Raw genomic sequence first — 26,896 nt, 5'->3', positions numbered from 1 at the left:
TGGAAAAGAACAGATGTGTATTAAGTAGTATTACATATAAAGATTAGATCTTGTGGGTGTAACAGCAGATGTGAAGGAGAGGGGGAGATGTGGGGTAAATATTGCAGGTTAGACCTTAAGCTTTAGTACTGCAGGAATCGCTTTTAAATCTTATAGGAGTGAAGGAGGTGTAGAAATTGCAAGTGTGAGAAAAGCAATAAAGACGCATCATAATTAGAAGTAGTGGAATTTAGGTTTAGCTTCACTGTAGCCATATGAAAAAAGCAGACACCCACACAGACCTGAGATATGTGCAAGACAACTGCTAACTAAAATATGGTGTTGTGGTGCTCAGTAAAGTTCTTGGTGATGGAAAGACAGATGTCTGGTGTTGTGGTCATGCAGAAGACTTTTATTTCTTGCGTTTTGTCTCCATTGGGTGTCTCACCAGGAATGTTTTCTATATCTGCAATATTGATAACAGTTGGCCATATTGAACCAGTGCCATTTTTTCAGAGGCTTAGGTATGAAACTGATATTGCCAGTAATACTAAATCAGTCTCTACATACTGGCCATCTGCCAGTCACCCAGCCTGATGATGTTTCCCTACAGATAGACCTCAGAGACCTCAGAGCTCATATTATTGACCATTCACTCACACCAAGTGGTGAATTGTTACTTCATACGAGATGGTTTACTTCATATGCCAATTTGTGCATACACTGTCAGTGTCAACATAAAAAAGCTGGTGTACAGAAGCATAACACATACAACTTTATTTACCTCCCTCTTTTCCACCATTAACCATCATGGCAGTAAATGTGAAAGTGTGTGTGTGGGTGATTGCTGGCCTTCATATATAGACAGGCAGTTTTCAAACTTTCTCAATATCACAGGTATACCTTGAATTGTAAGAGTACAGCTCCTGGACAATGGGTGAAGGGTAGAGAATAAGATGTATCACATGGAACAGCAATATTGGGCAGGGGTGTTGAGGTGGGCATTACACAGCAGGTTCAGCAGCATCTGTATCTCCACACTGTTGGTCTCATAAGAGGCATGATGCATGTCGAAACAGTTCCACCAACGACCTGCATATTGATGGAGTGGATTGAACAGTGTTGGAGCTGAGGTCTTTGCTACACTATCATCTTAATAAATGTTCTTTCTTAAACAAAAAACTTTACTTGCTATACTCTAGTAGTATATAGCCACAATTCTATTCATTCATGTATTCTCGAATACATCATAATAGTCAGAATAGTTCTTTCTGAAAGAAAATTGGATAGAGTGAGGAAGAGTTAAAGATAGAAGGACCTTACAGCCATAATTGAAGATACCTGCCTTGACCACAATGACCATTGACATAAGAACTTAGTTTTAGTGACTATGCAGAGAGCTAGAGTCATAGGTGTAGTCATTCTCTTCTAGAAATCTTCTATGAAAGTCTATGAAAGATGAAATGCAAGACAACCAACTGGCATTTTTCCAACCTTGTGTGTTTACTCATTGCTGCTCATCCAATGCAACAGACTATAGAAATGGCCAAGACATGATATAGGAATAGTTTTCTTTTAACCCCTTCAGTACTTTGACGTGTTTCCATATTCATTCTGCTTACTATTTGGTGATTTTTTACGGCTTCAGAAACTTAGGTGGGGGATTAAAATAGTGAAGACTGTGGCCATTATTCTTTTGACCATCTTAGACACTTCCTAATGTCAATAAAATTATCTAATCATCCACAAATCTCAAAGTAAAAATGTGTCCCAGTACTGAAGGGGTTAAAGAAATTCTCTTATACTTCATAGATATAAACTACAGAAGAATAGATTAAGCTGATGTACAATATACGTACATAGAAACATATGACATGGAGCATATCAAAATGTTTTTCATTTCAGCGCAGTAATTTCATTAATACAAATAATGAGTCATTGTTAAGGGTACTTGGAAACCCACAGAATTCAATTCAGTAAACATGGGATGACAAAATGGGGGCTTGCCTGAGTAAAGAGGATGGTAGTACATCTTGGCCTCACTAAGGCGCTGACATTCCCGTAGGTTGGCAAGGTTAAAGGGCAAAGTGGAATCCCAGAGCCAAGCACCTGTTCTTCTGCAAGACAACCAATATGCAAAATTATCCAATGTTAAGAGTTCTGTAGTAAAAAAAAATATTTAAAAGAGAGAGAGAGAGAGAGAGAGAAATTGGTAAACAAAATAGAATTATTCATTCCTGCGCATCTACAGCAAGTTAGTCAGCTGATGAAGTATCCTAAAATTAGCACTAAGCAAACAGATATATATCTATGGGCATGTATCATCTTCAGTAGGTTTTTTTTATATTAAGCCTCTTACTTAACTAAATTTCAGATAATTTAAGCACAGGAAAAAGATTATGTAGCACAAGAACAGGTAAATACATCTTTTCTTCAGAGACAAGTAATAAACTGCAAAATATGATGCTTTTCTTGGGGAGATTGCTTTTCTATAAATTAATGCATTGATTTCTTTGTTAATATGATTTTAAAAGCTATATAAAGACACACACACACACACACACACACAGGACACCGTCGATGGCGGATGTGGTCGCTGAGCTCCAGAGCAATCATCTCTAATTCTACAGTTGAACACTATTGGAACAGAAATACTATCGGAACACTACTATCGGACCACAAAAAGTGACCAAATATGGATAAATATACAAGAAATCAAGTTAGTAATGGGATGTAAACGTTGCTAAGAACATGAACAATTAAGAATTAATAATTACATTGACTTTGTTGGGAACCATAGTGATTTGGTGGTAGGTGTACCATAGGAAAGGTGTATTGCATTATTTTTTTGGTGCTGCTCTTTCTGCCCTGGGTGGTCTACGCTGGCCAGGTTTTTTGGCAATACCACCCACATTTGGAACTTTTAATTCACCGTCAGTGGAGGTTACCATTTCAGGAATTTGCTGTTTCTTGTAAGTGCAAAATGCTGAGAAAAGTTTTTTTTTTGTCATCTTCACTTTTGTTTTTCCAGTGGGCATGCCCAACATAGAATTTCTTATGTAGGGAAGGGTGGAGGACATAATTTCCCATGCCAAAGAGAGCCCGTCGTAGGTCCAGCATTCGAATATTAGCCACACTGTAAAGTGTCTTTATTAAATCAGGTAATTTTTGAGACTTCCAATTTATGGCCTTTTTGATCACAAAATTCAGAGATTCACAATTATTATTGGTCCAAAGACGGTCTGTTTGGGGAATACGATCTTGGTTTGGTTTGTAAACATGCTTGAACATCAAATCTTTTATTCGGTTTTCGAAATATGATACAAAACTTGGCATACTTTCCAAATGTTTCTCTCTAATATCTGAGGCTCGCTGTTCAAATTGGAAACTGTCATTACTACTGCCTAAGCCTTCCTGGCCAAATAGATCGTCTATGACCTCTTTTCTAGCGTAAGTGCTTGCCCCTTCTTTGTTTTTAAGATATTCAGCAACATTATCCTTGAGGTGTTTAGTGCAGAGGAATCTAGTAGCCCTAGGGAAATTACTGTCAATGGCCTTACACAATGCCTTTTCCTCATCACTACCAATTTTGATGTCTAAGGTTAGCTCTGACTCAGAAAGTGAGTTGTCCAGTAATGGTTTAAGTGTAGCAAAAAAATTATGATATGTTTCCATTTTACCATCCCAGTGTAGGTACATGGGGCCAAAAAACAATGGGTGGTCATTAGTTTCTCTGTGAAGGACCTTTAAGTTCTTATACACCAGTGTGGTAACATAGCACTTTCCCAAGTTAAACGTCCTCTCTTTTCAGGGATACACTGTACCTTGTAATTATGGTCACATCTGATTGATTTGGCTGGGGGTCTAAGGGTACTAGAGTTTTCTTTCCATTAACCCGTTTGGCCAAGTTGTAAACTCCATTTCTAAAATATAATGTCAGAAGGGTGTCATTAGGTCCATCAGTTACATACAACCTTTCTGTCTTTGCTTTGCTAGAATCCCATGCTCCACAGTCATAAAAAAAAACACTCTTAGTTTTGGTTTCTCTTCTTCTTATGTTATCAGAATTGTCAACCAGGAAATACAGGTTGCTCTTGTCATTGTCTGGCACAGCATGTAAGATACTACCTTTATCTGAACTTAATAAAGTTTGGATAACCTCTTCCAAGTCCAGAAATTTACTGATCGATTGGCCACCAACTGCTTTTGGCAAAGGAGGCTCTGTCTCAGAATCAGATCCCTTATTTTCCATATCTGAGTTGATACTCGCATCACACTCTTCCTGAACATCATTGTTGCTATCATCTACTTTTGAACTGTCAACATTCTTATTTGGAGAAATAATTTCACTAGAAAGTGGAGGGAATTCCTCATCGTAGCTGCTAATACTGCAAGTTTCCCTGTAACCATCATTGTCTGAAACCCAGGAGTCATTTATGACACATGTTTCTGTAGAGAATTCCTTCATTTTTGTAATTTGCGTAGGTATATTGTTAGGAACGTAAAGCTTTGCATTTAGTTTGCTTCTACTTTTAGGCAACAAGGGAACAAAATGATCTGGAGTCCAGATTCCTGAGTGAAGATGCTTATTACCAAACACAGTCCACATTATTACAACCTCATCTTGTTCAATTTTGTGTCCAAAGGATCAAAAACATCATGGAGAGCTGTGTGAGCCAAATCAGCTGTACCATTAATTGGAGGATACACAAGTCTGACTTTCCTACAAAACTGATGCAAGTGCCATAACTGTCCAAACAGAGGAATATCTGCCATTAATTGCACAATCATATATAGCCTGATCATATTTGGGTGAAAGTAATCTGTAAGTGTCAGACATTGGAATTTCATTGTAATATTTCTCATTTTCTAACATTTCCACAACACATCGGACACGCAATTCTGCTGCCAATGATTCGTTTCCACAAAGCCAAACTGATGCACTATTGAACAAGCAATTCCCATTTCCATTCACATAACAAGGAATACTGTTTTCGGCTAATTTACTAAGTCCACCTGCATTAAGAAGGCCAAGAGCAGTTTGGTCCAAAGTGTAATGAGCCTTATTTGCAGGCCTATCAGTTCGGAATCTGCAATCCTTGGGCAATGAAATACCTTCCCTCATAATAGCCTCACCAAGGGCAACACTACCACATAGCAGCCAAACTAAGTCGCATAAGTGCCAAGAAATCAAAATATCCATCATTACCACTCACACAGTTGTGACAGTTATAATCAGTGTCCATTGTGCCAAGTGCCTCAAATTCCAAGTCACTCAAATTTTCACATTTCCTATGGAACCATTTCTTGCATGTGCACTGTATAGTGTCCAAATGACACTCTTCAGTGCAAATCCCATGGAAACTCAGCAGAGCTTTTACTGCGTTTGCTAGTCTTACTGACTGAAGCAGCAGCGGCTCTCTTTCTTCCCATAGTAACAGTTAAGCAGTGAAAAGCTAGACTTAATTACAGTCACAGTTTACCAAACGCGTACAGAGCAATTGAATATCAATATAAAGCCAGAAGTTGACAAACTAAGGTCAATATAAAATCGCAATTGATTAGAAAAAGCAGCGTGTTCACCAGTCAATTACCAAAAAGAATCTGATATGTGTGGGAAACTCCCGACACTAGAGCGGCTCACACTCCCTCTCCTTTACCCAGCTCGACACCAACTGAGAGCGGCGTGGCGCAGCCGCTGTCCGTGACATCACCCTTGGCAAAGAGGCAAAAGTCAATGTAATTATTAATTCTTAATAGTTCATGTTCTTAGCAACGTTTACATCCCATTACTAACTTGATTTCTTGTATATTTATCCATAATTGGTCACTTTTTGTGTTCCGATAGTAGTGTTCCGATAGTATTTCTGTTCCGATAGTGTTCCGATAGTATTTAGACGTGCCGAACTTTGGGCCTTGCTGAAATTATAGATCAACAGATCATAGAAGAGAAGATTGCTGAGAAAGTTGTGAAGGTTATTAAGTCAAATGAGACATTGGTGAGGGAAACTCTAGACAAAAAGAGATGTGTGGTGATATTTGGTGTGGAGGAGGATAAGACACCAAGTAAAATGGAGAGAGAGAAAAACATAAAAAAGGTGATAAATAATATCATTAATGTGGTGCAGGAGGAGGGAAAAGACCTAGTACAAGAAATAGAGGACTTCCATAGAATTGGAAAGTTCACAGGAGAAGGTATGAGGCCAATAAGAATCAAACTTAAGTCACAAAAGGATGTAGATGAATTGGTGGAGAAGTCATGGAGGCTAGCCCAGCAGGAAACAACAAGGAAGATTTGGTTGAGAAGAGATCTCGGTGAAAAGGAAGAGAAATGTTAAATGAGTTGAGAAAGGAGGCTTTGAAAAAAAATGAAGAGAGGACAGAAGAGGAGAAGAAAGAGTTTTCTGGAGAATCTTGGATATGAGACTGAGGAAGTGGTTCATAACCCAGAAAAGTACAGCAAGAAAGGACTAAAGAAACTTACGTATGAGCGGAATGTAATGTATTCCAACATAAATGGAGTGATATCGGGATTTTAGAACTCAACGATTACTTGAGGACAAGAACCCAGATATTGTGGGTCTTACTGAAACAAAACTGAGAGAGGAGAAGACCTGATGATGGTTGGAGAAGGAAATATAATGTTTGGAAAAGAAATAGAGTAGGTAAGATGGGAGGAGGAGTGATGTTGCTGGTTAAAAAGATATAAAGGTGGATCAAGTGAAAGAAGGTATGGGAAAGGCAGAAGTGCTAAAGATCAGAGCAGAAACTAATGAAGGAAAAAGAGGCACTACATAGTGGTGTACGTACCACCTAAGACAAATGCATGGTCAGTACAGGAATATGAAGAAATGATAAGTGATACAGGAACATGTCTGGAAGAAATGTTGGGTGGCTGTGAACGAACTATAATGATGGGAGATTTTAATTGTAAAGAGGTGTGTTGGGAGGACTGGTCAATGGAAGGATCAGAGACAACATGGGAAATACACTATTGACACTGGCAATGGAAAATGTGTTAACTCAGTGGGTCAAAGAAGATACTAGGTTTGGAGGAGAGGGAGCATCGTCAAGACTGGACTTGGTCTTTAGTACAGAGCCAATGGTCATTGAGGAGATGAGGGTGGAGTGCCCTTTAGCAAAGAGTGATCATGCAGTTTTGGAGTTCAAGGTGATAGATGAAGAGAAATCTAGAAGAAATGAAGAATATAAAGTGGGAAGATGGAATTATGCCAAGACAGATTTTGGAAACCTAAAGAAATTCTTTCAAGAGACAAATTGGATGAAATTCAAGAGTGCTAAGGAGCAAATGAAAAGTGGTGTGTATTTACCTAGTTGTATTTACCTAGTTGTAGTTTTACAGGGCCTGGGCTTTATGCTCGTGTGGTCCTGTCTCCATATCTACACTTATCCAATTTTTCTTTAAAACTATGTACACTCTTTGCTGATACCACTTCCTCACTCAAACTGTTCCAAGTCTCAACACATCTTTATGGAAACTAAATTTTTAACATCTCTCAGACATCGTCCCTTCCTTAGTTTCTTACTATGCGATCTTGTGCTTCTAAAGTCATATTCTTCTCTCAGGATCAGTTTCTCATTATCCACTTCATCCATTCCGTTAATCAATTTATAAACTTGTATCAGATCCTCTCTCTCTCTGCTCCAAGGTTGGTAGATCCATTGCCTTTAGTCTCTCCTCATATGCCATCCCTTTAAATTCTGGAACCATTCTTGTAGCCATTTTTGTAGTCTCTAATTTTCTTATGTGTTTTTTTTATGGGAGTCCACACAACTCCTGCATATTCCAATCTAGGTCTTATTTTAGTACTTATCAATTTCTTCATCATTTCCTTGTCCATATAGTGAAATGCTACTCCAATATTCCTTAGCAAATTATACGTCTCTGAAAATTCTATCAATATGGCTTACCGGTTGATTATTTTCTTCCATTGTCACTCCCAAGTCCTTTTCCTTTTTACTTTTTCTAGTTCTACTCCATCTCCCATCTTATAGATTCCCACTGGTCGTCTTTCACTTTTTCCCATTTCCATGACATGGCTTTTGTCCACATTGAATTCCATCTCCCATTTTTTGCTCCATTTCCAGATCTTGTTTAAGTCTTCCTGTAGTATTTCACAATCCTCTTTTGTTTAATGACTCTGCACAGTTTCGCATCGTCCGCAAACAGATTTATGTAGCTGTTCACTCCTCTGGCATGTCATTTATATATACGAAAAAGTATTGGTGCCAATACTGACCCCTGTGGCACTCCGCTGTCTACTGTTCTCCACTTGACTTCATATCTTTAACTATCGTCCTTATTTCTCTCCCCTTAAGTAATTCTTCATCCATCTCAATGTGCTTCCTTTTAAGCCACCCTTCTCCTCTAACTTCCATAGTAATCTTTCATGTGGCACTTTATCAAAAGCCTTTTTAGATCTAAATAAATACAGTCAACCCATCCTCTCTCTTGTACTTTATCAACTATTCTAGAGTAGAAACTCAATAAATTTGTCACACATGACCGACCTTTTCTAAAACCAAATTGGCTATTTGATAATATTTTGTTGTCTTCAAGAAACTCAATCCATTGCTTCTTTATTACTTTTTCACACATCTTGCATATTACACTAGTTAGTGATACCGGCCTGTAATTTAAAGGTTCTTCTTTCCTTCCGCTCTTATATATGGGAACCACCTCAGCTCTTTTCCACTCCACTGGCACTGTCCCATTTTCTATTGAGCATTTCATGATGTTGTATATTGACTTGCTAGTTCTTCCCTACATTCTTTCAGTATTCTGCCTGAGACTTCATCCGGTCCCATTGCCTTTTCCTCATCCAATTCCGTCATCAACTTTTTTATTTCAAGCTTGGTTACTTTAATCTCTTTCATATAGACAGTCTCTATTACCCTGTGGTCTTTCAAATTTGGATTCCGTAGTAAAGACCTCATGAAATTTACTATTTAACAGTTCTGCCATACTTTTTGGGTCTTCCACCATTCCGTTTTCTCCTTTTAACCTTTCTATTGTTTCTTTTGTCTTATTTTTCCATTTATGAATCTGTAGAACAATTTTGGTTGTTCCTTACATTTTTCGACAATGTCCTTTTCATAGTTCTTTCTTCTTCCTTTCTCACCTTAGCATATTCATTTCTTGCTGTTTTGAAGTTTTCCTTATTTTCTGGATTTCTGTTTCTTCTCCACCTTTTCCATGCTCCATCTCGTTTCTCCTTTGCCCTAGCACATCTTGCATTAAACCAATCTTTCTTTCCTTCTTCTTTAGGTCTATATTTCGGAACATATTCCTGACCCCAGTTTTGTATATTTCCAAAAATAAGTTATATTTCTCTTGAACCGTTAATGAGTTTTCCATCTCCTCCCAGTTTACGTTTTAAAATAGTTCTTGAGATTCTCAATATCAGCCTTTCTGTAATTTAATCGGTCTCCTTTGTATGATTCATCTCTATCTTCCTTTCCTTCTTCTATATCCATCTCTAATATTACATGGTCACTCTTTCCCAATGGGCACTTGTATCTTATATCATCGTTAATTGGTATATCCCTTGTAAAACTAGGTCTAATCTTGCCGCTCATCGCTTTCCTCTGAATCTTGTGTTTTCCTTTACTCTTTGGACCATCAAATTATCTATCATTAGGTTCAGGAATCTATCTCCCAGGCATCTTCCCCCATACCACTTTCATAATTTTCCCAGTCTACCTCCTTACAGTTGAAATCTCCTATCAATATCACTTTTCTCCTTTCCTTAATGATTCTTGTAAGACTCTTATTGTGTCATCTATCATGTCTCTATATTCTTGGTTAGTCCATGAGTTTGTTTTTGGTGGCACATATGTTCCAATGATTGTTAACTCCTTTTTGTTAATATGCATCTTAACATACAGTATTTCTGATTTTCCTTCCCCAAACTCCACTTGATTTACCACTATCTCCTTCCTTAACATCATCATGACTCCTCCTCCTCCTTACCCACTCTGTCTCTCCTCCATATATTATACCTTTTATCTATGTCTATTTTTATTGCCTCATTTAACTTTGTTTCCACCAGGCATACAATATCTGGTTCTTCTTTCTTTATGTAATCTCTTAATTCTAATTTACTAGATAAAATCCCATCTATGTTTGTATACATCATTTTTAATCTCTTGTTCTTATCATTTTTAGTTAAACTTGCTCCATTCTTTTCTCTTCTTTCTCTTTATATACCATTTCCTTATCCTGTCAACTTCTGTCCAGTATGTCAAACTTGTTCACCAATTTATACATAGTTATCATGTCTCCTCTTGTTCTTCTCTCTTCTAATGTGGTCATTCCTTCAGTCTTTCCTCATAGTCTAACTCTCTGAGTCCTTACCATCCTTGTTGCCAGCCTCTTCCTTTCCATATTTCACATTTTTTCTAGTGACCAAACATGCTGCATATTTTAACTTCTTTACATAATATCTTCTTCATCATTCTTCTTTAGGTAGTGGAATCAACCCATTTTTGTGTCTTGGGATCAGTGTCTGTATGACCAAGGTCTTTTCTCTTCCTTCATTATGATCTTTCTCCCATTTTGTATTCCCAGTAGATATTTTTATTTTCACCTATTTCCCTCTTGTGGTTGTGGTTCATTGTGTTTATCATGTTTTGTAGCACTTCCATCGTCCAGTGTAAGTATTGCTCATTTCCTTCCAATTTGCAGTTAAGATCCCCACAAGTACTACTTTCTTTTCTGAACTTTCAATATATTGTCCAAGAACTAGCATTTCATTTTGCATTTCTTTGTGCATGTCCAGCTTTCATATATATAGTCTTCTTATAATATATGTCTTATTTTATTTATTTATATATATATATATATATATATATATATATATATATATATATATATATATATATATATATATATATATATATATATATATATATATATATATATACATATATATATATATATCATTATCAATATCCTCCTGCTTTTCCTCTATCAGTGTCTTAAACACTATATTCTGCTGTTTAAATGTAATTGGACATCTATAACATTTTTTCTGTTATAACATCAGGTCTTTTCTAATACATAGTTACTTCTAGCAAGACATTAAGCCATCTGTGTTTGTATATATAATTGTCTTGAGCCTTTATTTGATACAGTTGATGAATTGGTATCCAATTGCTTCTTCAGCACTATGGCTTTCACTCTGCATGTTATAGTTTGTACTCTTAAAATGACAGTCAGTTAGTGGTGAGATCTCCACCTGCTGTTATTACACTGTTTACCTTGTGTTGATGCAAAATTCTCCACTTTGTAATTTTATCTGTATTGTAATTTTATCTGTATTGTCATCCATCCTCCTATTATTTCATCCTATCTCTAATGGGTCCTGACTACAGTCAATAACATTGTTCTTATCTTGCAGCACTATTTGCTTATACCTTTCAGCAAACATAAAAATAGACATTTTATTTATTTTGTATATGGGTATATCATGCACATAACAACATTTACCAGTATTATGTAGACTACTGTCATCAGTATTATGAAGAGTACCATTTGTTCATTGTATGATACATTATCTCTGCTCAGTGAAAAAAAAAAAATTGTTCATGCTGTTGTGTTTATAGTGATGAGTATGAACCATGTCATGGTGTATATTCATTCATAAGCTAGTCATGATTGAGTTGTGTCAATATCAAAACATGAAAATTTTAAATAGTAAATTGTGATTCAGAATTCACTCCACACAAGAAATATTTATACATATGCTGTATGTACTTTATTTGTTTATTTAGTTAATGTGCAGCAATGTTGCAAACAAAGACTTGTTGATGGAGATGTCAGTTCTGGATGTTGTTGGTTTCCAGTGAACATTCTTCAACATAGGTACTCCGATCTTTTCCTTTAGTAAAATATCCTAACATGGTACTTGATTTTAAGGAAAACTGAATAACAGATTATTTGTACACATCTCCCTCATTTGGTTTTGACGATTTTCTTCATGCAATTTAGAGCGACATATTAACTGGGATTTCAATGGTACCAAATACTGTGGCTGAGTGTCAATAAGCCACACCTTTCAATACTTCCTGTTCATCTTCATTACTCTCCTCAGTGATAGACATATTTAAGAATGATGACAAATATTGAATCCTGAGAGAGAGACAAATATTTGGTTGAATATGTCAACCACAAGTTGATGAGGAATCATAAAGCATGACTTTACAGTATGTGTTTGCACATCATTTATTTTCTTTCTCGTGATTCATTATCATCATTACTGGAGCACAAAACAGTCCAGTACATGTGGTGATGTAAGAAAGAGGGTGTGAATTTCTAAGAGAATGAGATAAGCTGTTGCAGAGCCAACCCATTTGAGGTAAAGACAGATGTCTCGAGGAGTTTGACGAGACGCCACTAGAGATCAATGCCTCAGTCCAGATGGTGTAACAGGCACATTTTTGCCACATCAATTTGTATATTATATACATCAACTGGTAAAAGATAATAACATATTTCATTCCTTATTGTATTACAACTAGTATGGGTGTCAAAAAAGGGTGTCAAAAAATCAAATGTTTTTCCAGTATGTAGCAAGAAACGGCACTGGACAAGGCAGGGACTTGAATCAGTACTAGCAGTGGTTTTTCCTGCCTTCTTCTCTCTCTCTCTCTCTCTCTCTCTCTCTCTCTCTCTCTCTCTCTCTCTCTCTGATGCATTTCTCTTATATCTCTATTTTATATTAAATATTGTATCATTCTTAATTCATCCCACAATGCATTTTCCTATTAGATATTGTATATGAATAGTTTATTGTTTTCAAGCATATCAAGACAGTCTTAGCAAGTATTTTGCACAGTGGGATGCTAGTGATAAGCAGGACAACAGGGATGAAGAGGTTGCTGACAGACAATGTATATTTTGTATTTGTGTCAAGAATAGGTTATGAATGTTTACAACTTAAAATTATTTGAACAAGACGTGCTGGTCAGTGAGACTTACTTGGCTGAAAATTGAGATTGGAGATGTATCAAGAAACTTTTATCAGATCAAGAAGGGGAGATGTATCAAGAAACTTTACTTTATCAGATCAGAAGCAGGTTCAAGGACTATGAATAGCAAACCTCTATACATTATTCAGTAGATCACTGATCAGGATACTGGTAGATAAAGAATATTTTGTAGGTCAAAGGGACAAAGGGTGAGAGAAGGATTTACTTAATGTTTGGTGTGACTCTTCTCAGGTTTTTTCTGGTTCTGTATGCAACCAGACTAGTGTCATTGTGGAATACATACTAAAGTAGTGTAGCATCAGAGTTGAAATGAAAGTTTAGTCTATAAAGAGAGTTGTTGATGTTCTAGTATTATTTTGCAGTGGGAAGGATGTCAGAGCAAGTTTAAGGAGTTTTTGCACAGAGGATGTTAATGGGGGAGGGTCAGGAATGAGTGTGATGAGAGGACAAGTCCTCTGTGCAAAATTTTACCAAATAGTATTTGAGGGTCCTTTTCAATGGAAAATAAGGCAGAACATTCAGCTTATCAAATTATATATACATGTATACATTTTTCTATACTTTTCCTAACTATAATTTATAACAAAGCTAGAACACTGAAATTTGGTAGTGAATTATTCATTAAAAATCAATAGATTATTCCAAGATAGTGTATATCACAGCATCTTCAACATGACAAAAGCTGATTACTTTGTATACAGATCTTCAACATGACAAAGAAATTACTCTTGTCAGGAATATGAAGATAGATTGCAAAAATAATGAAGGAAGACATTCAGACAGGCAGGAAACTTTATTGAAGACAGGTTGAGGATCCTTTCTTTATATGGGAAAGAACAAAAGGTTAATGTTAGTATAGTGATCATCACTGAAATGTACATTCCTGAAAGTATAAAGTAGCCTTATGATATATTTTTTTGGGAACTAAAACAACATGTAGATCAATTGTATCTAACCACAGGATAACAAACATTGTAAACAATCCTGTCATACTCCTTATATGAAAGAGGTGAGATAACCATACATCTCACTGAGTACAATGACAGAAGTGTGAATGTTAGAAAAAATGGAAAAGATTATGGTACTACAAGAGAGCATTGTGGTGACAAGAGGCATGGAGGTAAGATGTGTGTACAGCAGACAAGTTATCTAATTTTGATCTTTATTTACTGATTCTTCTAGTATATCTTTGAAAATTATTAGTTTAGATGTATAATCTGTATGTCAGAATTATATACTACTGTATTAGTCACTGAAATTTACTACAGAAGTGTTTTAAACATTGCAGTAAACCACAAATTTTGTAGTGTGGTTGTGTAAAGAACAGATGGGTATTAAGTAGTATTACATATAAAGATTAGATCTTGTGGGTGTAACAGCAGATGAAAGGAGAGGAGATGTGGGGTAAATATTGCAGGTTAATGGGTTTTAGTACTGCAGGAATCGCTTTTAAATCTTATAAGGAAGGAGGTAAGCAGAAAAGCAATAAAGACGCATCATACAGAAGTAGGAATTTTAGTTACTGTAGCCATATGAAAAGCAGAACACAGACTGAGATATGCAAGACAACTGCTAACTAAAATATGGTGTTGTTGCTCAGTAAAGTTCTTGGTGATGGAGACAGATGTCTGTGTTGTGGTCATGCAGAAGATAGGTTTTGTCTCCATTGGGTGTCTCACCAGGAATGTTTATATCTGAATAGATAACAGTTGGATATTGAACCAGTGCCATTTTTCAGAGGCTTAGGTATGAAACTGATATTGCCAGTAAATTAATATTTACACTGGCCATCTGAGAAGCTGATGATGTTTCCTACAGATGACCTCAGAGAAGAGTAATTGACCATTCACTCAAAAGAAGTGTAGAATTGTTACTTCATACAGATGGTTTACTATGAATTTGTGCATAACTGTCAGTGTCAACATAAAAAGCTGGTGTTAGAAGCATAAAAAAATTTATTTATCTTTACCATTAACCATCATGGAAATGTGAAAGTGTGTGTGTGGGATGCTGGCCTCATATATAGACAGGCAGTTTTCAAACTTTCTCAATATCACAGGATATTAATTGTAAGAGTACAGCTCCTGGACAATGGGTGGTAGAGAATAAGATGTATACATGGAACAGATTAGCAGGGGTGTTAGGGGGCATTTAGCAGGTTGAGCAGATGTATTAGTTGGTCTCATAAGAGGCATGATGCATGTAAACAGTACCAACGAGCATATTGATGGAGTGGATTGAAGTGTTAGCTGAGGTCTTTAAACTATCATCTTAATAAATGTTCTTTCTTAAACAAAAAACTTTACTTGCTATACTCTAGTAGTATATAATAATTTATTCATTCATGTATTCTCATACATCATAATAGTCAGAATAGTTCTTTCTGAAAATTGATAGAGTGAGGAAGAGTTAAAGATAGAAGGACCCCAGCCGATAATTGAAGATACCTGCCTTGACCACAATGACCATTGACATAAGAACTTAGTTTTAGTGACTATGCAGAGATTAGAGTCATAGTAGTCATTCTCTAGAAATCTATGAAAGTCTATGAAAGATGAAATGCAAGACAACCAACTGGATTTTTCCAAGTGTGTTTATCATCTGCTCATAATGCAACAGACTATAGAAATGGCAAGACATGATATAGAATAGTTTTTAATTCAGTACTTTGACGTGTTTCCATATTCATTACTAGGTGATTTTAGGCTTAGAAACTTAGGTGGGGGATTAAAATAGTGAAGACTGTTATTATTCTTTGACCATCTTAGACACTTAATGTCAATAAATTATCTAATCATACAAATCTCAAAGTAAAATGTGCAGTACTGAAGGGGTTAAAGAAATTTCTTATACTTCATAGATATAAACCACAGAAGAATAGATGCTGATGTACAATATAAGACATAGAAACATATGACATGGAGATATCAAAATGTTTTCATTTCAGCAGTAATTTCATTAATACAAATAATGAGTCATTGTTAAGGGTAGGAAACCCAGAATTCAATTCAGTAAACATGGGATGACAAAATGGGGCTTGTTTGAGTAAAGAGGATGGTAGTACATCTTGGTCACTAAGGCGCTGACATTGTAGGTTGGCAAGGTTAAGGCAGTGGAATCCCAGAGCCAAGCACCTGTTCTTCTGCAAGACAACCAATATGCAAAATTATCCAATGTTAAGAGTTCTGTAAAAAAATATTTAAAGAGAGAGAGAGAGAGAGAGAGAGAAAATTGGTAAACAAAAATAGAATTATTCATTCCTGCGCATCTACAGCAAGTTAGTCAGCTGATGAAGTATTAAACAAACAGATATATATCTATGGGCATGTATCATCTTCAGAGGTTTTTTTTATTAAGCCTCTTACTTAACTAAATTTCAGATAATTTAAGCACAAAGATGAGCACAAGAACAGGTAAATACATCTTTCTTCAGACAAGTATAAACTGCAAAATATGATGCTTTTCTTGGGGAGATTGCTATAAATTAATGCATTGATTTCTTTGTTAATATGATTTTAAAAGCTATATAAAGACACACACACACACACACACACAGGACAGTCGATATGTGGTCGCTGAGCTCCAGAGCAATCATCTCTAATTCTACAGTTGCCATTGCCAAGAGTAACTAAGGTGGGAAAGGAGCTTGTAATGTTTGTCCCGTCTCCATATAGTCATGTTAACTGTTGATTAGCAAAATAATGTCCAGGGAAGGTGAATATAAACTGTAGCGCGTTTGAGCCATCAGCTGAAGTTTGTTTACATCTGCGCAACATCCCCGTGAACTCGAAAGATGAATCAGACTTCACAGGATTTCAAGGAATAATGGAGAAGCGTTTATGTGAAGAAAATTCTGGAGTTGGAAGGTAAATTGAAAACTGTTTGAAAAGTATGGGGCCTGGAAACGAGTTATGACAATGTAATGAAAGAGTGCGCTGAAATGAAGACAGAAAATGCAGTACTGAAAGAGGAAGTTAAGTTAATTAAAGTGAATTGCGACAAATGTGGAGAATCTTTAGGAAAAGTGACAGGCTGAATGGAAAAAAAGTCAGGAAATGGAAAGAAAGGAGGTAAATTACAAAGTTGCAAGTCTGGAAAAGGAAATCAAAGAGTCTGGGGAGAAAACTTTGGGGGGCACGTCTAAACACTATCGGAACACTATCGGAACACTACTATCGGACCACAAAAAGTGACCAAATATGGATAAATATACAAGAAATCAAGTTAGTAATGGGATGTAAACGTTGCTAAGAACATGAACAATTAAGAATTAATAATTACATTGACTTTGTTGGGAACCATAGTGATTTGGTGGTAGGTGTACCATAGGAAAGGTGTATTGCATTATTTTTTGGTGCTGCTCTTTCTGCCTGGGTGGTCTACGCTGGCCAGGTTTTGGCAATACCACCCATTTAACTTTTAATTCACCGTCAGTGGAGGTTACCATTTCAGAATTTGCTGTTTCTTGTAAGTGCAAAATGCTGAGAAAAGTTTTTTGTCATCTTCACTTTTGTTTTTCCAGTGGGCATGCCCAACATAGAATTTCTTATGTAGGGAAGGGTGGAGGACATAATTTCCCATGCCAAAGAGAGCCCGTCGTAGGTCCAGCATTCGAATATTAGCCACACTGTAAAGTGTCTTTATTAAATCAGGTAATTTTTGAGACTTCCAATTTATGGCCTTTTTGATCACAAAATTCAGAGATTCACAATTATTATTGGTCCAAAGACGGTCTGTTTGGGGAATGCAATCTTGGTTTGGTTTGTAAACATGCTTGAACATCAAATCTTTTATTCGGTTTTCGAAATATGATACAAAACTTGGCATACTTTCCAAATGTTTCTCTCTAATATCTGAGGCTCGCTGTTCAAATTGGAAACTGTCATTACTACTGCCTAAGCCTTCCTGGCCAAATAGATCGTCTATGACCTCTTTTCTAGCGTAAGTGCTTGCCCCTTCTTTGTTTTTAAGATATTCAGCAACATTATCCTTGAGGTGTTTAGTGCAGAGGAATCTAGTAGCCCTAGGGAAATTACTGTCAATGGCCTTACACAATGCCTTTTCCTCATCACTACCAATTTTGATGTCTAAGGTTAGCTCTGACTCAGAAAGTGAGTTGTCCAGTAATGGTTTAAGTGTAGCGAAAAAATGATGATATGTTTCCATTTTACCATCCCAGTGTAGGTACATAAAAACAATGGGTGGTCATTAGTTTCTCTGTGAAGGACCTTTAAGTTCTTATACACCAGAGCAGTAGCAGCATACAGCAGCAGCAGCAGCAGCAGTAGCAGCAGCAGCAGCAGCAGCAGCAGTAGCAGCAGCAGCAGCAGCAGTAGCAGCAGCAGCAGCAGCAGCAGCAGTAGCAGCAGCACACAGCAGCAGCAGCAGCAGCAGCAGCAGCAACAGCACACAGCAGCAGTAGCAGCAATAGCAGTAGCAGCAGCAGCAGTAGTAGCAGCAGTAGCAGTAGCAGCACATAGTAGCACAGCAGTAGCACATAGTAGTAGCACAGCATAGCAGCAGTAGTAGTAGCACAGCAGAAGTAGCAGTAGTAGCAGACAGCAGAAGCAGCAGTAGCAGTGCACAGTAGTAGTAGTAGTAGTACACAGTAGAAGTAGTAGTAGTAGTACACAGTAAAAGTAGTAGTAGTAGTACACAGTAGAAGTAGTAGTAGTAGCAGCAGTGATAATAGAACTCACCTACTCTGCACCCAAAACAGCAAATGGGTCTCGGCAGCGAGTTGAATGAGGGTGTCCTCCAGTGCTAGGGCAGCTACCTCTACTTTTGTAAAGGGCCACAGCTCGTCCGTGAACTTGCGGTCAGCCAACATCCATGTGCCGAACCCTGAGGAGGAGAAAGAAGATGGGGGAAGAAAGGGAGGGATGACCAGGAAAGACGCGGAAACCATTAGAATTTAGAATAGTAAATATATCAGTGTTTTAGTCACAAATACAGCACAAATACTTGACCAGTAAATATATCAGTGTTTTAGTCACAAATACAGCACAAATACTTGACCACTTGAGTATTATGCAAAGAAGTCATTAGCCATTATCAACAGTCTATGGAGACATGTTTTCATACCAACAACTACTGCATCAGGAAGGATGTTCGTATTCAGCCACTGCTGCAGTCTTGTCACTACCAACTTGCGAGATAAGGACGACGACTTGATAGCATCGTTTGTTCCAGGATACCACAACACCGTCACCCTGAAAACATAGGATTCTTGTGGGTGTGACTTTCCTTCGAGCAGCACCCTCTGAGAAGGTGGATATTCCGTTTGTCCTCCGTTGCTTTTGTTTGCATATCGTAGCACTTCAACCCCTCCTGTTAAATGACAAATCGAGATGCATAAAAGTTTTATAAGGAAATTTCTTTCGATAAAGCTTCAGACCAAGAACATTAAAACTGAAAGAAAACATGAAACCTCGTTCATACCAGATGGAAAGATACTGTCGTGGCGATCTAACGGTGTTGGTGTTGGTGTTGGTGGTGGTCGTGGTGGTGTTGGTCGACCAACAATTTCAAACACTGGTGGACGTTTCTTGTGGTGGGAAACGGCGTCCGTGAACACCTGGAGGCTCACCTGCAGTATTAGCGTAGAGGTAGACATGAGTGGCAGGAACACATGCTGCCACGTTTTCATCTAATAAGTCACTAAGCCTTACGAGGCAGACTAAAGAAACAACGCAAAGAAGCTGAAATAATGAAGATATGTAAATCCAAGCAACTAATGACTCGGTAAGAGTATTGTCATAAAGTTGGAGGTGGGAATACGATAAACTAATAATAATCGAGTCACGGCACCGAAACGACAGTCATACGACGCCAGATGAGGCTACGCGAGGCACGTGTCCTTTCCACTCACCTGCTTGTCCCCCAGATAGAAGAAATAGGTGAGATCTGGCGGCAGAAAGTCAAGAAAGGAGTGAATCTTCTGTCGCTGATTCGAATCTCCGATGAAGGTGATCCAGGTGGAGGCTCCCTTTGCTGTCCGTGCCGCCACACATCGACCCGCCTCCTTCACCCCATACTCCTGCACCTGTCCACGGTAGATTAGAACACAAGGTTGATAGGAACTAATGTGCATATAAATGCATAAATAAAACTGATAAATTAACACGACTATAGACAGACAACCAAAATATTTAGGCTAAGCAGAAACACACATTTACTCGTTTATCCCATTACCTGTCTACCTGTCCATTCCCAGTCTATCCTCTCAATTCCCTCGATAAAAGGAACATACCTGACAGGGAATATAAGGCACGGTGCCCCCCATTAACTCCAGCCGAGTACCTAGAAACAGTGGCGCCGATTTGTTTTCCGGTGAGCCCTCAGACTTTATGTCACCAAGGAGGAGCGGAAGACGACTTGCTAATTCTTCGTACGGCGCGTCTAAGAACAAAAATGGATAAGTGTGTGTATATATATATATATATATATATATATATATATATATATATATATATATATATATATATATATATATATATATATATAACAGCAAGAAATTGGTATAAGAAATAGATTTCAAGTAGCACCATTTGGAAAGAATAATGGAAGAATTATACAGGGATATTAAATCATTGAGAGTAGATTTTAAGCACTAAAGAAAAAGAAAAAGGGAAATAAAGGCGAAAGAAAAATTGACATGTATTTACAGGGAGTTTTTTTTTCTCGTTATTCATTAGAAAAAAAAATGAAAATAATAGATATGAACAATAGGCTTAAAAAAAGACCATACCGGAAACAATAGGGAGGATAAACAAACACGGATAGGATAGAACTCTTCATACAGGAAGAATAGAGAAGTAAACAAAATTCACGAGAATTCATGACGAGAATAAGCATGATTGAACGAATTGAACCTTGAGGGGTAAAAATGAAGGCGAATGGGTAAGAGCAGAGTTAAAATAATAATAAGAAAAGAAAATAATGACATGAGATACTGGATGAATTTTATTTTAATAAAATGTAAAGTTAGGTAGCTCCTAAAGGTTAAGAGGACAGTGAAAGGTCGTCAGGTGAACTAAATAGAACACATGGCTGTATTATTTGTTTTAGTATTACCTAATCATAGATAACGAGCTCTAGTGGAATTAACTAAGTTTTCAAGACTGTTTCCATGACTAGTAACATTTTCATATTTCTGCAGGTTCGGGAAATATACACATGAAAACCCAAGTAATAATTTCCTATAACCCTGAAGGTAATTCTCAGAGAAGAACGAGTAACAATCATATTTTCACAGCTGACCTTTTCCCTGACAAATGACATGCAGAATTGCTTACTAGAGAGAGAGAGAGAGAGAGATTGTTTTTACTCCACTAGACACTTTTCTCTTGTCTGTCAGTCTGTTGTCCGCCTTTTTCACTGCTTGCCTGCCTGCCTATCTGTCTGTCTACCTGTTTCTGTCTGTCACCAGCTTACCTGAGTCCCACCAAGTGTCCGGGGTGCTCTTATTGATAGTAAACATAGCTTGGCAGTGTGAAAAATGACGCCGAGACGGGGCTGGAGGGTCTTGGGGAAGTATGGGGTAAGCAGGGGTGGAGGGACGAAGAGAAGAAAGGAGCACTAAAGTAAAGGTTCCTGCAGTCACCACAACCACTGCCAATACCGAGACTTTGTATCGTCGCATGACAAGGAAAGGGTGGCGAGGCTGAGGTGATGAGATGGAAGGTAATGAGTCTAAAATTAATGAAACCCAAGGAAAGCCAAGGAATTAAAATGGAGCCTAGACACTAGATTAGGGGCACGAACGATCCGAAATTTGATCTGAAGTGACAAGATGACTACGAGAGAGAGGGAGAGAGACGGAAGAACAAGTGAAATGAATGAACTACAGAATCCTGATTGGTACAAGAACCGAAAAAGGAATCAAAGAAAGCAGAACAGCACCCGAAACAAGAGATTCTATTCGACTAGTAAGCCAGACAGCCGGCCGTCACCCTTACACACACCACGTAAACGCTCTCTCCAACAGGAAAAACAGATCTTTAATTCTACTTTTTCATGACCGTTTTACGATGGACCAGGAAAGTTTGAGAATATTGTTTAACCCAGCTAAGACGGCGCCTCCAGGGCTAAACGTCGAAAATAGGTTGTATTCATACACACCTTAAACTTGATAGTGCAATGGATGAGTAAATGAAATAGTCTTTATTTAACAGCAAGTCTTCTTCCTAATGATGTCATCCCGATGTCTCTACATGCAGTGGTTATGGAGAGACGGTTTGGTGAGAATCATTTAGGATGGAGCGAGTCACGTTGCTATACGTCCATTTTACCTTATATATATGGCTACCGCCTAGTGAAGACATTCCCTTAATTAACTCTCTTCATGCATGCTATACCAATTTGTCGAGTTCCCGCCCTATTATATCCTAAGACCTGTGACAAATGGACGAGTGTGATCCTGGTTGTGGTGTTGAAGTCGAGGGCCGGAGGGAGGGGGCAGGGAATCTGATTTGTCGGAATAATTATCACTGAGCTTAGCCATGGTAAGAGTGGCACAGACGTATCAACTTGTTCACAGGCACTATTACAAGGACGACTACAAAATATGGCAGAAAACTAGGTAACTGTAGTGTACAAATCGCAAAGCGGTTATGACTGCCTCCGGTCCAATAGGAACTAATTTCTTCCAACTTGAAGGTAGTGCACTGTATACGTGTTACTGTACTGTTTTTTTCTTCTTCAATAAATACCCGTTCTGTACAGTCTGCTCTTAACTTGAAGCAGTTTTCCTAACCTTATTTTCACCTAGAGCGACATGTCAACTCGAAGGATTTTAGTAAGCAAATAACAATGTTCAACAGCCGTGAAGAGTAAATTAAGTCCTTTCTTAACCCCACACCATGTTCACTTCATCCCTACTCCTTTCTGTATTTCTCATGTCCCTTCTCTCTCTCTCTCTCTCTCTCTCTCTCTCTCTCTCTCTCTCTCTCTCTCTCTCTCTCTCATATTTCCCTCCTTCCCTCTCCCACCCCTCCATTCCTTCTACCTCCCTCACTCACTCACTCCCATATCTCTTTCACTGTGTCTACAGCAATAAAAATAAGCTTTGCAAATTTATGAGGAAAACAGTAGTTCCAAATATGAGTTTGCACATTCACCACATGTTAAAGTACATGCAAGAGACGGCGTATATGGACTCATTCCAAATCTATTAACATCGGAGTAATCACTCGTTTTCGAGAGTCAACGCTTAATTGACTAAGAACTCATCAACTAGAAGAACGTGAACTACCACATCAGGATCACAGCCATCAAAATTGTTACCTCATAGAAACAACGGATAAAGGATGTACTTGCATGTAACGAAAACTTTCATGTTACTAAAACTTAACACCTTACTCAATCATGGATAATGCTGAACATTAGCGGAGGTAGTTTATAACGACTAAAATTCATGCTAAATGTCACGTTAAGTTCGAATGACCATTACATTTTTTTCCCTATAGAAGTAATCCTTAATCAATAAAAAGAAGAAAAATACTTTCCGTTAATTAGCGCGTTTCTCAGGAAATTCGGCCTATAAATTCAAATAAAGGAAACTTACGCAGCGAGCGCATGTGACATCATTATTTTACTCTTGTTAACAGGCTGTGACACTCGTTCTGGCTTCACTCCCACAAAATAGTCATCGCAAAGAGGGATTACGTGCTGCCTGAGTAGGGAATTGAACTGTAGTAAGTGTTATATACAGGTCAAATAAACTATATCACCAAAACTCACCTGAAAGATACAGGTTGTCTGTCAATGCTGTATTCAACCCTGTCCATAGTGTAGTCCTGTACTTAAATCCTCCTAACCTGGCAGAACAGCAGCTCTTCCCCGCACCGCAGCTCACAAGCGTCTACGTGACTGAGTGGTCGCGTCTGGGTCCTGGGACCGTCTTCCTCCACCTGCCCCCATCTACTCGGCTCTTTAGTTGGTGTTCGCCAAGGGTGTTCGAAACAGTTAAATAGCGGCGGTTCGAAACACGTGCTTCTCTCCAAAGAACAATACACATCTTATCTTCTCCCGTAAGATGGAATAATGTTTCATCATTACATCCTTCATCTGTTCAATTAGTTGTAGCATATCTCATAGTTAATCATCTTTGTTCTCTTATAGATAGCTCGAAACACCATGTACTACATTTATGTAAGCGTTATTACAAAAGTAATTGACATTTCTATTCTATGCACAATCAGGTAAAATAACCACCATAATAACCCCGTAATACATGTTCTCTCTAAAACAATAATAATATAATAATGATGATTATCACATAATAATAATAATAATAATAGTAATAATAATAATAATGATAATAATAACCCCATAACATATACTCTCTAAAAAACGATAATAAATATAATAAAACAATAATAATGATGATGATAATAATAATAATAATAATAATAATAACTAAAAGCAACAGTATGAGTGTACCTAGTAGTGAAGAATACACTGCTACCTGACAATATCACTTGATGCATGAGGATGAGACGAGTGTAGATTTATTATAATATGAATCACTGCTACACCAACACAGTCACATCAGCTCACCTCTGCTCTGACTCCAGAAGATGACGCGGGTGCGTGTGGCGAGGGCCGTGACAGTCTGAATCAAGGGCCGAAACAACACGTCTATCTCGGAGAAAGGGACAATCTCGTCATCGTATTCCCGCATCAGCAGTGGCCACGTACGCCCTGGCGGCGACAAGACACGGAAGCATCATAAGTGTTATTGCCTGCTCCTTAAACTTATTGTTTTTGCGTAATATTCTTAACGCGTGACGACATTCGATAGCGTAGCTGCGGCAGGATTAAGAGAATACAGGGTTATCCCGTTTCTGAGTAAAAATGAGCCGACTTGGCGCATGACGTCACGCAGCTGCTTCAGGTCCGGGTGTAGAGAGGCGGCGGAGCTCTCTCTCTCTCTCTCTCTCTCTCTCTCTCTCTCTCTGTGTGTGTGTGTGTCCGGTCCGGAGAGAGAGAGAGAAACAAAATTTATCTTAACGGTAGCATATTTGAATTTCCGGCTGTGTGTGTGTGAGAGAGAGAGAGAGAGAGAGAGAGAGAGAGAGAGAGAGAGAGAGAGTGAGTAGGAAGAGGACAGGCAGGGAGAGAGACGCGAGGGGTCGGTCCTTTGTCAACAATACCGGATAAAGTTTTTAATATTGTGTGAGTACTGTTAATGTTTTAGGGAATACTGTATTTTACGGATCAATATTTACTATCATTCACATTATTGTATTACATGTTAGGATAATTAAAAGACTTATTTTAGCTATGAATACATATAACCGTTTCTCTGTCATCCCCTACACACACACACACACACACACACACACGGTAGCTCAGTGGTTAGAGCGCTGGCTTCACATTGGGGTTCGATTCCCCGGCCGGGTGGAGATATTTGGGTGTGTCTTCTTTCACGGAGTTGTGACCTTGTTGTCCCGGTGTGTGGTGTGTGCCTGGTCTCAGGCCTATCCGAAGATCGGAAATAATTAGCTCTGAGCTCGTTCCGTAGCGTAACGTCTGGCTGTCTCGTCAGAGACTGCAGCAGATCAAACAGTGAAACACACACACACACACATATATATATATATATATATATATATATATATATATATATATATATATATATATATATATATTATGTAAAAGCTTGTTTAATTCATAAATTATGAGAGAGAGAGAGAGAGAGAGAGAGAGAGAGAGAGAGAGAGAGAGAGAGAGAGAGAGAGAGACTGTACGTGCGAGTAATATGAGTCTGTCGTAGTTACTCTTCCTATCCACCCGTTTTCTTTTCTGGTAAACATGCTCACCCCCGCTCTTTCCCTACCCGTACCCCTTCCCCAACCAACCTCCCAGCGACCACCCACCCCGCATTCCCGTGACGTCACTGGGTGCGCAGAACTCGGAAAGCGGGATAACCCTGTATTCTCTTAATCCCCCCACACACGAAGCGATTTTAGAAGCGCGACTTGAGAAGCGCGATTCTGGGTTGACCCCACACACACAGCGACTGGTGTAGCGACAGCATACCCCCTCCCCCGCCATACCCCCCATCCCCGCTACTGTATCCACGTGGACTGCCCTCTCATTGGCCATAACACCCACCAATGACGCGGGAAGCTATTTCTATTTCATCTATTAATAATTCGGTATCAAAGCGGTCAGTAGATCAACTCCAACTCGCAATTCCAACTCCAACTCCAGTCAAAGGAGCAACAGCTCACCTGCCTCTCCTGCCTTGTGGACTCTCTGTTGCCTTCTGCTGCCGAACTCCACCAACTCAAACACAAACACAGAGGCTTCGTCCTCTACCTAAAAAGAATTAGACAACTGGCAGTCTCTTTGAGGAGCCACTTCCTTCCCCACGTTCTACGAACCAAACGAACCATAGTGCTTCGTAACACTGACGAGCACATATACAATAATACTGAAAAGGAAATAGAGGCAGAATTACTCAACAAAAATGACTTTCTCAATGAGGGGATTGAAAACATATTTAAGATCCCTAAAACAAAAATAATCAAAATAACCCTGAACAGTTCCACAGCAGCAAAGAAAGCCACAGACAAGGGACTACTCGCCTTTCACATGAGTATCCCGCACTTCAATATCAGTATAGACGAACACATCCCTTTAATGACCTGTTTAAAATGCTATTTTATCGAGGACCACCCGACTAACAAATGTAGAAAAGCTCCCTGGTGCACAATTAGGGATGCAAATAATCACAAAAAAGAGCGAAGGATGGCCAAAAGAATCATTCAGCCTGAACTACCTAAAAACAGCTATTGACACTGGTAAATTTAAATGGAGATTCACAACCACAGCACATACTGAACAAAAAATTTATAACTGCCTAATAAACAACGAGATAGACCTGTCTAAC

General features: G+C 38.2%; 1 protein-coding gene across 1 annotated transcript; it reads right to left on the bottom strand.

Annotated features, from left to right (window-relative positions):
* Positions 1-778: 778 nt before the first annotated feature.
* LOC123508429 lies at positions 779-26,366 on the bottom strand. The gene is made up of 9 exons (XM_045262166.1): positions 26,235-26,366; positions 24,556-24,699; positions 20,246-20,394; positions 19,865-20,038; positions 19,435-19,582; positions 19,078-19,323; positions 18,693-18,837; positions 1,987-2,096; positions 779-1,071 (listed from the first exon to the last, which is right to left on the bottom strand). Exons 2-9 carry the CDS (start codon positions 24,677-24,679, stop codon positions 941-943), a joined length of 1,227 nt encoding a protein of 408 aa, XP_045118101.1. The 5' UTR covers positions 24,680-24,699; positions 26,235-26,366; the 3' UTR covers positions 779-940.
* Between the last annotated feature and the right edge of the window lie 530 nt (positions 26,367-26,896).

The sequence above is a fragment of the Portunus trituberculatus genome, chromosome 24, assembly GCF_017591435.1.
Source record: "Portunus trituberculatus isolate SZX2019 chromosome 24, ASM1759143v1, whole genome shotgun sequence".
NCBI classification, from domain to species: domain Eukaryota; kingdom Metazoa; phylum Arthropoda; class Malacostraca; order Decapoda; family Portunidae; genus Portunus; species Portunus trituberculatus.
This window is presented reverse-complemented; position numbering and strand designations above follow the sequence as displayed.

Coding starts and splice junctions, on each gene's coding strand:
- LOC123508429 (XM_045262166.1), bottom strand. CDS start 24,679: ATGCGGGAATACGATGACGAGATTGTCCCTTTCTCCGAGATAGACGTG. Junction 2,097..18,692: donor CTGTTTTGGGTGCAGAGTAG/GTGAGTTCTATT, acceptor GTTGTCTTGCAG/AAGAACAGGTGCTTGGCTCT. Junction 1,072..1,986: donor CTACCATCCTCTTTACTCAG/GCAAGCCCCCAT, acceptor ATCAATATGCAG/GTCGTTGGTGGAACTGTTTC.